The sequence below is a fragment of the Panthera onca genome, chromosome A3 (assembly GCF_046562875.1).
Source record: "Panthera onca isolate mPanOnc1 chromosome A3, mPanOnc1 haplotype 2, whole genome shotgun sequence".
In the NCBI taxonomy this organism is placed as follows: Eukaryota; Metazoa; Chordata; class Mammalia; order Carnivora; family Felidae; genus Panthera; species Panthera onca.
In genome coordinates, this window is record NC_138341.1 from 78,001,570 (window position 1) to 78,017,909 (window position 16,340).

Genomic DNA, 16,340 nt, shown 5'->3' on the forward strand with positions numbered 1-16,340 from the left:
CTGTGGCCTCTCCTGACATCCAGGGGAGAGAGCTGGGAAAATCCTAGAAGATTAACTCTCTACTGGAGGTAACTTAAGATGAATACCAAAGTGTCAGGAGAAATACGATGTAAGTAAATCTATAAATACAAAACATGTGTTATGTGGATTGTGCATTAATTTTGCTCATAGAAATAATCACATGAAACTCTTAATAATAACTACTTGGGGAGAGGAAGTGGCCATTGGGAGTGGGTGGGCAGGGAAGCTTTCACTTTTAATTTTGCACCTTTCTCTAGTATTTGAATTTTCTTTTTTTCCTGGTATTTGAATTTTCTGCACTTAATATACATAGAATACTTTGAGATAATAACAACAGGGTTTACCTAGCTAACAAGGTTATTTGTCTCGGTTTTGTTTTGTTTTATTCTTTTTACAAGAAGCAATCTTATAAATATTATCTGAGAAGGAGCAAGAAAGGAAGGTAGAGAAGGAGAAAGGAGATAGAATACAAGCAAACAATGACAGAAAAGAAAGTGACCCGCAAAACAGAGGCCTGTCCAAGGGAGCGCCAAAGCCCCAATGACTATAATACTGGAGCCCTGGGGACAGAAAGAAAAAGCATGGTGACCACGTGAAGAAGAACAAAGTGTCCAAAGACACAAAGAAAATGAAACTAATTTTTTCTGAGAACTAAGTTTCTCGCCCACTTAAAAAATATCCAAGGAATGTACTGGCCAGGGTCATTTTATTTTGTTATATTCTCCCCCTCCTACACAAATATTATAGAAGCTGGTAAGGAATGGAATGGGTAGGTAAGAATGAACAACACTGTTGGAAGACGAAAGGACAGAACCTACGCGTGTTTTACTCCTTCTCTAGAGTGTTTCGATCTCATTGATAGGGCTCCTTTTCTCCAGGCACTGCTGCCTACTCAGTGTGCTGGCACAGTTACTGGCCAGTCCTACGCTGGCACAGCCAAAGCACGTTTGCTAAAGAAACATGAGGTCATTTCTTTCAAGCAATTAATTGCACAAGAACATGTTTGCTTTCAAAACCAAATTCTGCCATTAAAAAAACAATTAGAGCTAATAAACGAGTTCGGCAAGGTTGCAGGATACAAGGTCTGTATACAAAAATCTGCTGTCTTTCTACACACCAGTAAGGAACAACCTGAAAAGAAAATGAAGGAAAAAATTCCATTTATAATAGCATCAAAAATAATAAAATACTTAGGAATAAATTTAACAAAAGTATAAGACACACTGATGAAAGAAATTAAAGAAGATCTAAATAAATGGGAAGATATTCCATATTTGTGGATTGGAAGACTCAATATTATTAAAATGGCAGTAATACTCAAAGTTATCTACTGATTCAACACAATCACTATCAAAACCCCCGCTGTCATTTTTACAGAGGTTCACAAGCCATCCTAAAATTAATATGGAAATACAAGAGACCCAGAATAGCCAAAATAATTTTGAAAAGAGCAAAGCTAGAAGACTCACACTTCCCAATTTCAATACTGCAAGCTGTAGCAATCAAGAATTTGGGGTACTGGCATAAGGATATATAACTCATGGAATAAAACTGAGAATCCAGAAATAAACTCTTGTATCTATGGTCAATTGATTTTCTTTTTTTTTTTTTTTTTTTAATTTTTTTTTCAACGTTTTTTATTTTTATTTTTGGGACAGAGAGAGACAGAGCATGAACGGGGGAGGGGCAGAGAGAGAGGGAGACACAGAATCGGAAACAGGCTCCAGGCTCTGAGCCATCAGCCCAGAGCCTGACGCGGGGCTCGAACTCACGGACCGCGAGATCGTGACCTGGCTGAAGCCGGACGCTTAACCGACTGCGCCACCCAGGCGCCCCTCAATTGATTTTCAACAAGGGTGCCAACTGAATGGAGAAAGAACAGTCTTTTCAACAAATACTGCTTTTCAACAATTGGATACCCACATGCAGAAGAATGAAGCTGAACCCCTATCTCACACCATATTAAAAAAAAAACCAACTCAGAGTAAATCAAAGAGTTAAATGCAAGAGCCAAAAGAATAAATCTTTCAGAAGGAAACAAAGGGAAAAATATTCATGACCTTGGACTAGGAAATGGTGTCTTATTTGACACCAAAAGCATAGGAAACAATAGGAAAATGTTAGATAAATTAGACTTCATCAAAATTTAAAACTTGTGCATCAAAGGCCACTAACAAGAAAGTGAAAACAAAAACCACAGAATGGGAAAAAATATCTGCAAATCACATATCTGGTGAGGGTCTAGTATCTAGAATATATACAGTTTTTTTAACGTTTATTCATTTTTGAGAGACAGAGTGCAAGCGGAAGGAAGGGTACCAAGAGAGAGGGAGACACAGAATCTGAAGCAGGCTCCAGGATTCGAGCTGTCAGCACAGAGCCTGACACGGGGCTCGAACCCACAAACCCTGAGATCAAGACCTGAGCCGAAGTCGGATGCTCAAACGACTCCCCAGGCCTCCCCAGGGGAGTCCCCTGACTCCCCTAGGCCACCCAGGCTCCCCAAGTATCTAGAGTATATAAAGAACTCCTGCAACTCAACAAAAAAAGACCAACAACCCAATCAAAACATGGGCTAAACTTGAACAGATGTTTCCCCAAAGAAGACATACAAATAGCCAATGAATATATGAACAGATGCTGAAAATCCTTAGTCATTAGAGAAATGCAAATCCAAACCACAAGATACCACTTAACACCCACTAGTTTTGGCTATTAAAAGATGGACAGTAACAAATGTTGGCAAGGGTGTGAAGAAACTGGAACCCTCCTACATTGTTGGTGGGAATGCAAAATGATGCAGCCACTTGAGAAAATAGTTTGGCAATCCTTCAAAAAGTTAAACATATAGTCAACATATGATCCAGCAATTCCACTCTTAAGTGTACACCCAAGAGAACTGAAAACACATGTCCCCATAAACATATGCGTGCAAATGTTTATCGTAGCATTATTCACAATAGTAAAAAAGTGGAAACAAAGCAAGTGTCCACCAACAGATGAATGGATAAAATACGGTACATCCATACAATGGAATATTATTCAGCCATAAAAAAGAATAAAGTACTGATACATGCTACAACATGCATGAACCTTGCAAATATTATGCTAAATGAAAGAAACCAGATACAAAAGGTCACACATTATATCATTACATTTATATGAAATGTCCAGAATAAGCAAGTTCATGGAGACAGAATGTAGATTAAGGGCTGCCAGGGGCTGGGAGGAGTGAGGGGGTGGGAAGTGACCACTGATGGGTATGAGGTTTTTTTCCGGGGTGATGAAAATGTTCTGGAATTAGTGGTGATGGTTGAGCAACTCTATGAATCATATTGAATCATACACTTTAAAAGAGTGAATTACATGGTATGTGAATTACATCTAAACAACACAAATTCTGTCCCAGTCTTGATAAATATTAACAACACTTCACTGTGCCTGCAACGGCCCCCACCATCCTCTGAGATCTGGCTTCAAACATCCAGTCTTATCTCCTAATCTACCCCTTTAAGGGAGCCCTACTCTCCCTTCCTCCTCGTCTTTGTTCCCAGTGCTCCCTCCTTCCCTTGCATCTCTCCCAAATCTGACCCGCAGGGCTGCAAGTCAGTGGTGCTATATAGCACCTACAGTGGACTACAGTCTGCAGATGGGTTCACAGTGGGGGTTTGGGGGGGTTTGGTCTTTTAACTGAATTCATTACCAAGAGGAGATTTCACATACGTATTCTGACTACCGCAGGTTATACTGGCTGCTGACCCAACAGCCATGCTCCCCGTCATCCCTGGTATTGTTTGGGTGTCTGCTCAAGGAAAGTGGGTCCACCCCAGCAGATGAATCATGTCAACCTGCTTATCTTTGCAGGGACTGGCCTGGGGTGGCTATTGGGTCGGTCAGGGCTCTGAGCTACAGGCAACAGAAAAAAAGCTCTGGGTGTTTAAATAGAAAGCAGTTTGTTATGTGTTAGAAGCCAATTGACGGTAAAGTTAATGAAGTTTAAGCTCTGAGGTCCTCACTGGCATGGCCCCCTGTGAATGTTCTAGGTTAGGGAAGGGAAGACAGGCTACAACCAATGGTCATTTCTACATGAACATTTCTAGATCTAAAGAGATCTAGAAGAAAGGGATCTAAACCTCCCAAGGTCCAGTATTTGGTATGACTTCTCTACTCACTCTAAATAAATGTCCTCTTTCATACTTATTTTTCCATGTTGATGAATTAGATGATCTAGATGTTATAATTACAGACAAGGATTTAAAGCAACTGTTATAGCTATGCTCAGAGTGGTAAATGATAATATGTTCATATTGAATGAACATGTAAGAAATCCCAGTAGAGAAATACAGACTATAAAAAAAAATACAGAACTAAATGGAAATTCCAAACTAAAAATTCAAATATTAGAAAGGAGGCTGGAAAAGTGAGTCTCCAGGATTGTACCCTGGAGGGGGAGGGAGGATCAGGAGGCTAAAAATTCTTCAAACATAGTCATGCTGTTCAAATGGTATCAGACAGAAAACATGGCAAATGTCCTCTAAAGGCTGTGACCCAATTCTGTCTAATGAAACAAAATGGAAAGTGTCCTGGTAAAACGAGAGAAAAATAAGAGAAAGGATGACCTCTTCTCCTCCACTCTTCTTTCTGCCTTGAACTGCTGTATCATGAGAACATGATGATGCTTGGAGCTATGGCAGCCATTTTGCAACCTTGAGGAGATATAGTGAGAAGGGTAACACAGAAGCTAAAACTGGAGCCCTGATACTGCAGATCCACTAAGCATACCATGGAATCCCTCACATGTGGATTTATTGTCATGTGAGACAATAAACTTTTCTTAATTGGGTATTTGTCACAAAGTTAAACTGACTAAAACACAGCTGCTCTTGAAAATGGAGAGATCTGGGGGCATTTACGTGGCTTAGTCAGTTAAGTGTCAACTCTGGATTTCGGCTCAGGTCATGATCTCATGGTTCATGAGGTTGGGTAGTGTTGGGCTGTCAGGCAGGGCTCTGAGCTGACAGCATGGAGCCTGCTTGGGATTCTCTCTCTCCTCTCTCTCTGCCCCTCCCCCTGTGCTTGCACATACACTCTCTCTCTCAAAATAAATAAATAAACTTAAAAAAAAAAAAAAAGGAGAGATGTGTGAATACCAGACCTACTAGCCTCTTAGACAGGGCAGGAACTCTCTAGTCACTCACTCACTTGGTCCCCACAGACAAGTGAGTTTGCCATCCCTGCCTTATATATCTTTTGAGAGATGATTCAACTGCCTTCTTTCTTACAAAGCACTTCCTGTTTCCAGCCTCCCTGCACCCCAACCCCACCTAGCTAGAAGTAATCTTCCTCTCCTTGGAATTCCCACAGTTTTGTGGTTGTGTCTATCTCCTGTTGTAATTGTGCATTTCATCTCCTCCCACTTGGCTGTCAGCCTTCTGAGGGCAGGAACCACACATTATTCATCCCTGTATCTTCCTCTGCCATCTAGCGAAGTACTGAACAGAGGAGACACTCAATGTATGTTTTCTAAATAAATGCATAAACATCCCTTGCAGTGAAAAATGTCAGTGTTCTGAAATATCCTAGCCTTCGAGCTCACCAAGGAGCTTTTAACAGGTGATGTGTGCTGCTTCTCAATGTAGGAAAGCAATATCCACCATACTCCAAAATTCCAGTGACCCCCGGACCTGAACCCTGCTCAGCCCTCAGCCCCAGTCATCCAGGGCACACCTGTAACAGTCCACTCTGAGGCCTGGGCCAGCCTTAGCTCTCCCTTTACTCAGGACTGTAAGACCTTCCCCAGGGTTGTCTGTGAAAAACAGCCAGTCACCACAAACTCCAGCAAGGGATGGAAATTTACACACATGCAAATCTCCCCATTTTACTAAAGAGAAAGGCCAGGCAACCTGAAAACACATACTTCGATTGCAGTTCCAAATTGGAGGGAAGGCAGCTCGCAGGTTCTGCCTTAGAGGGCTGTGTCCTACAGAGGACAAGGACACTCAGAGCACCTCAAGTTGCTAACAAATCCTGAGGAGCACGACTTCCTTTTATACCCATTCTAGATCTAATGTAACCTTACACATACTTCTTGAACTGGCGGTTGATTTATAGTTCCAGCTTTTGGTAGATTCTCTGCTGGCACCTATTTATTTTATTTTATTTTATTTTATTTTATTTTATTTTATTTTATTTTTATTTTATTTACTTATTTATTTATAGTTATGGTAAAAGCCACGTAACATAAAAATTTCCCCTTAGCCATTTTGAAGTGCACAGTTCAGCAGTGTTAAGTACCCTCACACTGTTGTGCAACCATCACCACTGTCCATTTCCTGAACTTTTTCATCCTCCCAAACTGAAACTCTGTCCCCATTACACACTAACTTTCCACTGCCCCTTCTCCTGGGTCCTGGCAACCACCATTCCATGCTCTGTCTCTACGAACTTGATGCCTGTAGGTACTCCACATACGTGGCCCGTACAGTACTTGTCCTTTTGTGCCTGGCTTATTCACTCAGCATAATGTCCTCACAGTTCACCCATGTTGTAGCCTGTCTCAGAGATTTCCCTCCTTTTGAATGCTGAATAGTATTCCATTGCATGTATATACCACATTTTATCCACTCATCCGTCAGTGACACCTGGGTTACTTCCACCTTCTGGCTATTTGTGAATAATGCTACTATGAACCTGGGTGTACAAATACCCGTTTAAGTCCCTGCTTTCAATTCTTTTGTGGACCTGGACTTTGACCTTCCCCAAATCGTCAAGATCCCAACCTTGGCATGGAATTCTCTAGGCCAGTCTCTATCCCAAAGGGAAAGAAAGAGAAGCCCAGGCTGGGCTCTCAAGTGATACCATGAGAAACTCTCTGGAGCCAGAGGTGAACTGGCTGGGAACTTCAGAGCAGGATCCTGGCCCCTCCTGATGGGGATGATAAGACAAGTGAATCAGGGACGATGGAACAAGAAGCAAAAAAGAGTGGGATGTCCCCTCTGCCTCTGCGGGAGGAAACACATACCACGGCATGGAGGAGAGGAGCAAGACAAGGAAGGCCTCTGTTCCCCAAAAGGGCAGGCATGCCGCAGAGGAGGCCCCAGAGGTTCAAAAAAGGGCAGCTCGGGCTTCAGGGGCAGAGGTTATGAAAAGGGTGGGGATGCCCAGACTGGTGCTATTCAGAAGACCTCAGTTACAAGGGTCCCAGCGTGGGGATGGGGAATGGGGGAGGAGGGGAGGGGATGCGGGAGTCTGGAATGCTCTCATTTGACAGATGGGCCCCAGCTCAATCAACTCCTTAAGTACAAGAGGCACAAAAGCAGAAATCCAAAGGGCCAGTGGGGCAGGGGCTTAATGCTGCATGATGGGTCTATAACTTTGGTCTTTAGGGTTAGGTGCTTTCAAATTTTAGTGGGAGGGTGGGCAGATTACAGCTGTGGGCAAAAGCGGGCTCTGGACACCTGTGAATCCCTCTCCCTGTCTGCTGTAAGCACCTTTCAACTTGCTACATGATAGCTTTTGGTGCCCAAGTGTCTAGGTTCAGGTACCAAATGATGACAGCATGGGAAGGGTATAGCCACTAAAGGGAAAACTGATTGCTCTGTGGAACTCTGAACATCTTTAGGTATAGAGATGACCTAAATCACCTTTTCAATGTCAGGACGAAGGTACAGACTTAGGGCTCTCATTTTTGCCTGGATCAAACTTAGGGGCTCTGCTGATACCCAAGGAGCCAAGGGGGACTACTGGTGGAGGCACAGGTTCAAGGCCCTCCCCCTTGGTGACTCCAACACAAGGAGCTTCCCTGATTAGATGCAGATGTTCCTGAAACCCTCCCAAGCAAACTGGGGCCCGCAGGAAGAACTCAGAGGCAAGCTGTCCCTTTAAGTCCAGAAAACTCATGTTCCAGATTGTTCTGGGATCCCAAGAGTCTGTGAGGTCAGCCTGGACTTGGCCACAGTGACATATGGGTCTGAAGCCAGATCAAGGTGCCAAGGAGCCTGTTGGCTCAGCTTTTTACTAATGCTGGAGCCTGAGCCAAAGATGGCCCGATGTCTCCATGTCCCAGTGATGCAGTGTCCCCACCAGCACCTCTCCTGCATGCCATGCTCCAGGGCTGTGGAGAGCTGTGTATTATATAGGCTCTCGAGCTTGGGTACTCAGGGCAAAAGTCTCCACTCTGCTCCCTAGTACTGACCAGACTGATGGAAGAGCCCATTCACACTGAGATCCCACAGGAGGCCAAAGGCTCCTGAAGAAGTTTCTGGAGGCCATGTCAGCAGCTAGAAGGAGAAAAAAAGCAGGTTAGCTGGGTCATTCCTATAATAATAGTAATAAACCTTTATTATTCCATACCAAATAAATTCCATTTAACCCTCACAAGTCCACGTGGCAGAACGATATTGCCATTTTTGACATTTTACAGATGAGAAAAATCAAGCTCAGAGGGGTCAAGCAACTTCCCCAGGGTCACACAGCTAGTAAGTAGCAAAGCCAGAATTCAATCCCAGGCCAGTGTGACTTGAAATCTCCTACTCTGTCCACCTCCTTGTATGAGAGTATCGGTCCTTCTGGCCCTTACTCCCTGTGGTCACGGCCATGCCCCCTCCAGGGCAGGGGCCAGTGTAGAGGAGAGAGAGAGTTCGAAAGCACTCAGTACACTCAGCTGGACAATGACAAGACAGCTACTCTCCATGATCCTCCTGTCATTTCCGGGTCACTGCCTTAACTTACAGTCATCTTGGACCACTGGCTCTGGGAGGGGCTTGGTACAGAATACAGATCCTCGAATAACCGAGTGGGGAGTGCAGGTCACCCACCTGACTCAAACTCACTGGGATCCTTACTTGAACGCTCCTTGAGTCTGAGGATCATAATCTGAGGATACGGAATCTGGAGAGAACATGACATGGAGAAAAGCAGGGGGACAGCACCTTCCCCACCAGGGCCATCCTACCCAGGGCCATCCTGGCCACAGATGGGGCTAGGCCTTAGGGGTGGGGCAGTGCCTTGGTGGCCCTGTTCCTGTCCATGGTCGGCCCTGCTGCATATTATACCATCCTTCCGAGAGTGCAGAGAAGAGCCTGCTGTGGTGGACGTGCTGGGCACGTTCCCTCTTCAGGCCTACAGCTCTCATCCCCAGGGGCTGGGGGCTGGGGTTGTTGCTTGCTGAGAGTCCTGAGCTGAGTTCCTCTCTGGGCATTGAACTTGCAGGGTAGGAGTGCCTCAAAGTCACACCCCCTCTCCAAGTGTAGCCTTAGTCTGATAACTGGCCAATGCCAGTCCAAAGGCCTGGACCTCTTGCCTCAACTGGGACAACTTTAAAGGGTCACCCCACTTTCAAAGCCCCCCGAAGAACTGACTGTGGGCTCTGAAATTTTCTCTGCCTGGCTGCTCTCCCTCAGAGGTGTGGCTCTTGGGAGGGCTCCCCAGAGAAGCTCAGGGGAACCCCGTCTCAGAGTCATCTTACCAGGGATCTGACCTACACTACCAGAACTCTGCCTCCCTCTTCCTCTCATAGCTTCTTGTAACTTTGTCATAGTTATCATTTCCCAACAAGAATATGCATTCATTGAGAGCATATGCCACCTGCTTGACCAGCTTAGTAATTCATGAACACTAAGGCCAAAGCCCATTCACCCAGCTCCACTGCACACTCCACTGGGAGGAGGGAGGGTGGCAAGCGGCAGGACCTAGTCTCCATGGGAACTTAGTATGTCCTTCCCAAAGAAAACAGTTGAATGAGCAAGGTTGGAGAAATCTGCCTAGCTCACCCATCCCCTAGGTCTCAGATCAACCCCAGGTATACACAAGGGCCCCAGAAGCCCTGTGACCCTACTCACCTAGCTACTTTTGATTGGACTTGGGGGGTGGGGGGAGTTGTCACTTAACCCTTATTGGGCCAATAAGACTCTCCTTCCTGGGAATTGACTTGGCCATGGAGCCTGGGGAATAGAGAGAAACTAAGGCCTGTCCTAGGATCCTAAGCCTTCCCCATCCTGATTCTAGCTTTTCTTGAGGCCCCACCCCTGGATCCCATGAACCACCCCTGCACCTTAGGAGAATCCCACTAGCAGCTCCAGGGAGCCCCCACGGATTTCTGCCTTCTTGCAACCATACTCCCCACTAACAATGTGAAGTTTTGAAGTACTCTGAGCACCAACCATAGCCACATTCTGAGAATTTACTTGGGACACCATTTCCAAGATCCTTCTATCCTTATACTCCGTAGCAGGTACTCGAGCCATGCCTGGGAATGAATGAATATATAAATGCTACTTGTTACTAGAAGAAAATATGTTCCAAGTGGAAAGAAAACCAAAACCTCCAAAGTGAAATATCAGAGTCCATCATGATAAGGCCCATAGTGTGGCCACATGAGTGGCCACATGGTCACTGTGCTTGGCAGACGTCAGCTGCCCTGCTCCTCCTTCCCTCTCCGGAGACAAATATGTTGGGCAGAGTCTCCCCCAGAAGGCTCCCAGGGCCAAGTGCACCCCTTTCATTTATCTGGCTTAAAGCCGTTGGGAGAGGGAGAGCTTTTGTTTCTCCTCCTGAAGATGGAGAACAAGAACCTCTGAGCTAACATCATCCCTTCCGGATGACGTCCAGGCCTTGGGCAGAGTTGTGCTGTGACCATAAGGACAAGGCAGGTCACAGGAATTCCTCATTTAATCTTCACATGGGACAGTTGGTCCCAGTTTACAGAGTAAGAAACTGAGGCATAGAGATGACACTAAATAACCCGCCCAAGGTCACAGGGGAGTAGTGGCAGAGTTGGAACTCACAGCTAGTGCCTGTCTGGCCTCAGGGCTGGGTCCTCTGTTCTATGGCCCCCTGCTGAGGTGACCAGGTGGGAGAAGAGATAGGGCAGGGCTCGCCCACTGCTCGCAGGCTGACTGATAGGGAAGGCACCCCATGCCGTGTCAGGGTCACACAAGGACCCTCTGTGGGCGACGTCTCAGATGGATTCTTTGTGTCTCCCAATGCCTGATTGTGCATTCTGTCATATACTGTGCAAGGAGCAAAGAGAAACTGCACTGACAGGAGGCAGAGAATAATGGCTGCACTGTTCCCTGTTATTGGCCCTCCAGTCCCCACTGGGCCTGGGGGAGGGGCAAGGGCATCAGCCACACACTGGGGCCCCAGGAGCTGAGGGTGTCTTTTTCCTCTGGGGCAGGGAGGGAGGTGGAAAGGATCCCAGAGGGAAGAGGAGAGAGCAGGAGGGCCTTTTCTGGAAGGCAGCCCGTCTGCCCAGGCAGAGGAGTTCCTAGAACAATCCACCCAGCATGGTGGCTCTAATTTACAGCTGGGGTCCAGGCCCCAACTGGCAGGAACGGGACCAGCTGGAACTTGTGACCTGCCCATCCCCAGGCAGGGATGGTCCTGGGTGGGTGCCAAGGCCGGCACCCTCATGCCTTGCATTCAGATGACAGCAGCTGGTTCCAGGGCTATCCCTGCTGGGTTCTGTCTTTCTCAGGGCAAAGGTTTCAAGCCCAGGGCAGAACGCATGTACCCCCAAGGCAAAATGTTCCAGTAGCAAGAAGGGAAGAAAGAAGAAGACAGAGCAGCTGCTCTAGACTTCTCCAGAAACCCTAAACTCCACAGAGAGAGCCAAATGTTCAAACACTGGGGCACACCTAGCTGTAAATTCATGATGGCCCTCACACCTCCACAGGCACTGCAAGGCTACTTGTGGGACCAGGGCCAGGACCTGTGACTTGGGAATACAGAGGAGCCTGGACACAATGGAAGCACCTGCAGGGTAGCAAGTAGTCAGGGAGAGGCCTTCTGGTGGCTCAGGCAACACCCAGTGAGGCCCACACTCTAGGGGGAATGGAGTGAGACCATGAGCTGGTCCCTGAACTCTGTGATGACTGTCATCATAGCTCTCCTCCCTCTTTTTGGCAGACTGGGACAGACCAAGCAGCACCCAAGGCCAGAAGAAGGAATTGCCCACCCCCACCCCCCCATGCAGTCCTGACTGGGCTGTTCGGCCAGCATGCTCCCGCCACCTAGTGGCAGGTCTGTGCTCCTCACCTGGAAGAGCCACTGGAGCAGGGGCACAGGGCAGTCGGGGGTGTGTAGGTAGAGGTTGCTCAGGAGGCCACTGCGCAGGAAGGAGAGCTGCTGGGCCAGTGGGCAGCTGCGGAGACAGAGGAGTGAAGTTAGGGGAGGCCTCCACGCAGCCGGCCTGGCAGCCTCCCTCAACATGCCTGTCTCACGAAAGCTGCGGGGGATTTCCATATTTCAGCCTTACCAGATGCCAGAATCACATCAGTAACTGCTATGGACAAAAACGCTTGGAGCCCTTGATGCCAGGAGCTGTCAGAAGGAAAAACAACCCACACCATCACCAGAATCATTTGCTCTCCATGAACATCTCTCAGTGTTTTAAACATATGAATGGATGGTACATTTTGTCCTTTCCATTTGATGGAGGGGAAAACCGAGGTATTTACCAAGGTTGCAAAGAGGCTCTGTGTCGAGATGAGGAGTCACCTCTTAGCCAAGGGCCTGGGCTGCAATGGGCAGACAGAATTACCCTCGGGGCCCACGTGGGACCAGCGTCTGAGATCCAGTTACACAGAGGGTTTCTGACCTGTCTTGTGTTTTTCCGAAACAAAGGACACCTGAGAAGATGGGAAAATAACAGAAAGAGGCCCAAGATGGAGACATTCTGGGAAGGAAATAACAAACACGGGTGTCACAGAAGATTCTCCAGGAACCATGTGAGTGACGAGCAGAGTCAAGGTGGGGGGGGGCGGGGATGGCACTCAGGCATATGGGACCCTGTGGGGCTACAGGAAGCTCTCAAAAATCAAACTGCCAGCATGGAGAGGAGCCTAGCTTTGAATACTCTGTGGCCCTGGTAGACCATCCAGACAAACAGGATCCCAGGTCCCTATAAAACGACTTGAACTGTTTCACGTGGCCGTAGGGCCTCTGGTGGATGGTGCTTTCAGAGTCACTTCAGAGGGGCTGGCTGGGTTTCACCACCCTTCCTGGGTACCCCCAGGGAGGCTGGGTTTGGGGTAGGGTTCTCTGACTCTCTGCATTTTGTGAATGCTCCTTTGCTCTCTTGTTCTAGATGATGTCTCAAAGGCGATGAATATGGATTCCAGGAAATGAAAAAGTAACTTCACGTCTGTTCTCCTTTTTAATGGCCAGATCCATGCAAAGAACATTTCAGATAACTCTATTTCAGTCAATTTCAGATGACTCTAGATAGAAATTTCATCGGTAAGCCCAACCTTCTTCTCCTTTTTAAAAAGGACATATTTTAATCTGCCAGGAACAGAATGCTCCAAAAGAAAGATTCTTGTCTGAGCCAAGTTGCTGTCTCTTTGAGTATGTCCAGGCAATTTACAAATTGTATATATTTTTTTCCAAAATATTTAAGTTCAGGGGAGAAAGTGGCTTTGTTCCTATGTCTGTGAAGCTGACCACTCAAAAATAGACCTTTATTTGTACATACAAACACGTGTGCACCCCAGGGCTGCTGGCACACTCTGCTCTAATTCACGTGCTCGGTCACACAGACACTTTCATGGGCTGACCCCGCAATGCACGCATGGTTCAAGCACAGCACCCCGAACACAGACAATAACCAAGTGAACAATGCCTGGAAGACCTCACAGATTGACACGTCCTGGCCAGGAGCCATGTGGCAAGGAGGCTGGTACTCCGGAACTCTAAGGAGACTCTGGCTCTGGCATTCTGCTCAGGGGGCACCCCACCAGTTTCTCAGTAGGGGAATTGATTGTACAAGCCCTTGTTGGCTCAGATCATCACATTTCCAACTGCTGCTCTGAGGGAGAGATACCCTCTAGTTACAAGGTCTCCTTTTTCGGCTCTGCCAGCCTCCCAGCAGCCTAGTATCTGCCAGAGAAAAGATCAGGCTGCCTTTGAGTTCGCTGTTGCCCAGTTAGGTTTAGCCTATAGGACAAGGAGCAAGAGATAGGCAGAAAGGGCATGATCCAGCTGTGCCTTGAAAGGAATGGCTTTCAAGGAATTCTGTGCTTAGAGCTATGTGAGAGGCAAGGAATCTCCTGTGTAAGCTGGATCACAAGCCTAGTGTGTGCACGCTCGGTGAGGGCAGTACTGCTTCACCTCGGTGAAACCATGAGCCCTCTCCCTTCAATGACAGGGATAAGGCTGATTGTGCAGACACTGCCCCGGATCTGTGATCTGCGGCAGGAGGGGGAGCCTGGAGGAAAACGGTGGGGAAACTAGGTGTATGTGCCCAAAGCTCATGCAGGTTACAGAAAGGTTACAGAATCAATTTTAAATTTGTGAAAATACCCACTTCATGTCCGCAAGCCAAGAACACTGACCCTGGGTCCAACTGGGTGCCTTTGCCTGCTACAAAGCCAATCCTAAATTGGAAGTTATCCTGAGACTGTCAGAGGACCTGGGAGTGAGAAGGGGAGGGACAGAGCCTCCTGGGCAGCACATGCCAAGCAGGCCTGGCTGGGTGAGAAGCCCCAGCTGTCAAGTCTGAGGATCCCTGTGACAGGTTCCCACCTGGGATAAGAAGTAGCCACAGCCAGAATACTGTCCAGCCACCTGTGGCAAGGCAAAGGAACAGAAGGAAGCAGGGGGGGTGGGGAGGAGTTTGGTGGTGGTGGAAATTGAGGGGAGGGGGTTAGCTGAAAAGGGGAATCACACAAAACAAAGGACCAGCTTGGGTCAACACGCTGGGCTCCTGGGTAGAGTTGTGACCTTCTACTTGGACTGTGTGTTCCCGATAACGCCTGAGTACACATTCCTCTAGCCTCTATATCTTCATCCATTTTTTGGGCAGCAGTCCCAGAGGACAAAGGATCTAAATGTGCTGGGAATCCCAAGTGATGGCAGAGGGATAAGTACCAAGTGTAGTTATTTACACAGCATCAGTTTCTGTGTCTTTGCCAAGTTCTTCAAATGCAAGTTTAAGTCAAATGCCTCAGGAGAACAGAAAGGAATAATGGTCAGAGCCTTCATCCTTGCTCTTCCTCTTTTTCTTTCTTTCCTTTGTTTAAAGATGAGTGAGCACCCTCCAAAGGCAGAAGTCCAGGGATCCCAGCAACCACCCAGCTGGCTGCTTCCGCTGGCTCTTTACTTTTGGGGGCAGCCGAAGCCAGTTAGGCAGCTCAGCCCCATCCATACTCCGTAACTGCTGGATTTATTTCACCCAGGCTACAACCCTGGCATGCCAGTGAGACAGGGAAACCAAAGGGACCCCATGAGGAAGAAAGGTGTTGTTTTCCTTTGCTTCTTATCCTGTTTCTATCCTTGCTAGTACCTGCACCCCCACCTCACTTTACACAGGCCTTGTAATGCAAATAGCTTACGGCCTCCCCGTAAGGGACCAGGAGTTAATGATTCTCTAGAACAAATAACACCTAAGGAAGGACCAGGTGAGAACTGAGGAAGCTATCATATGCGTATTTCAGACCTCCGGAGCTAGACATCTGGAAACCAAGGCCCCTTGACTCCAAGGAATAACACCTGGGCCCTCATCTTTGTTCTAACTGGTTCCTGGATGTTTGAGAGGACACATATATCAGACCACTGTCCTCAGTAAAAACCCCAGACTCTGAACAAAGATGAGACTCCTGCTCTTTTTCTTTTCCAGTCTTCCAGACGCTCCGATCCTCTCTCTCTCTCTCTCTCTCTCTCTTCAATAAACTCTACTTTCACCTTCTGCTGGCTCATGTTTGATTTCCACCCTGCATGAAGCCAAGGACCGTCTTGGCTGGTTCTGCGACCCACCCCTTCCTCCACCCCCCAGGTCCTTGGACCAAGCTTGCTGGCATCACCAGGAAGTAGAAGAGGTCCTAAAACAAGAGGCCTCAGGGAGATCCACTGCACAAGCCCATTTACATCTACAGGGCTCAGACCAGGCCTCCTCCTCCTGCCTGCAGAAGTGTTCACGGAAGAAGGGCTCCCTAAGTATACACTGTGATCACCTCACAGGAACAATGGCAGACACACTCTGAGGACACTTCTGACACTCCTGCACACTCTGTGTGGGCCCAGGTAAGGCCACGAACAATTCAGCAGGCAATCTCCACCCTTCCCATGGAGTTTGCCCTGGCCTCTGAGCTGCATGTGGGCATAGGTCCCAATGCTTCTCCCCTTAGGGGTGATCAGATTTCTTTTTGAACTGCTGTCAAGGGAGGGAAAGGTTCAGCCCCTGGTACCAACTTCTGCCATAAAGGCATGTGACTTTGGTTCCAAGGAACTGACCTCCGAGGTCATACATCCAGCTGGGTGATGACGAGAGAGAATCGTCCAGGCCAGCTCCAATCCTGGGGCTGTGGGCGTCAGGAGATGGG

The 16,340-nt window shown here is 47.5% G+C and overlaps 1 protein-coding gene across 6 annotated transcripts in view; it reads right to left on the bottom strand.

The window, feature by feature from the left end:
- Positions 1-16,340, bottom strand: part of FAM178B (family with sequence similarity 178 member B) — a 114,750-nt gene that overhangs the window by 63,201 nt on the left and 35,209 nt on the right. For all 6 annotated transcript variants that reach the window (XR_009602595.3, XR_009602591.3, XR_009602603.3 and 3 more), the window contains 2 exons: positions 12,058-12,163; positions 8,216-8,300 (listed from right to left, as the gene is read on the bottom strand). Coding sequence is in view for 3 of the 6 variants with exons in the window: in XM_060607936.2 (XP_060463919.2) it covers positions 8,216-8,300; positions 12,058-12,163 (191 nt within the window). In the remaining 3 variants the exon portion in view is untranslated. The remainder of the gene's footprint in view (positions 1-8,215; positions 8,301-12,057; positions 12,164-16,340) is intronic.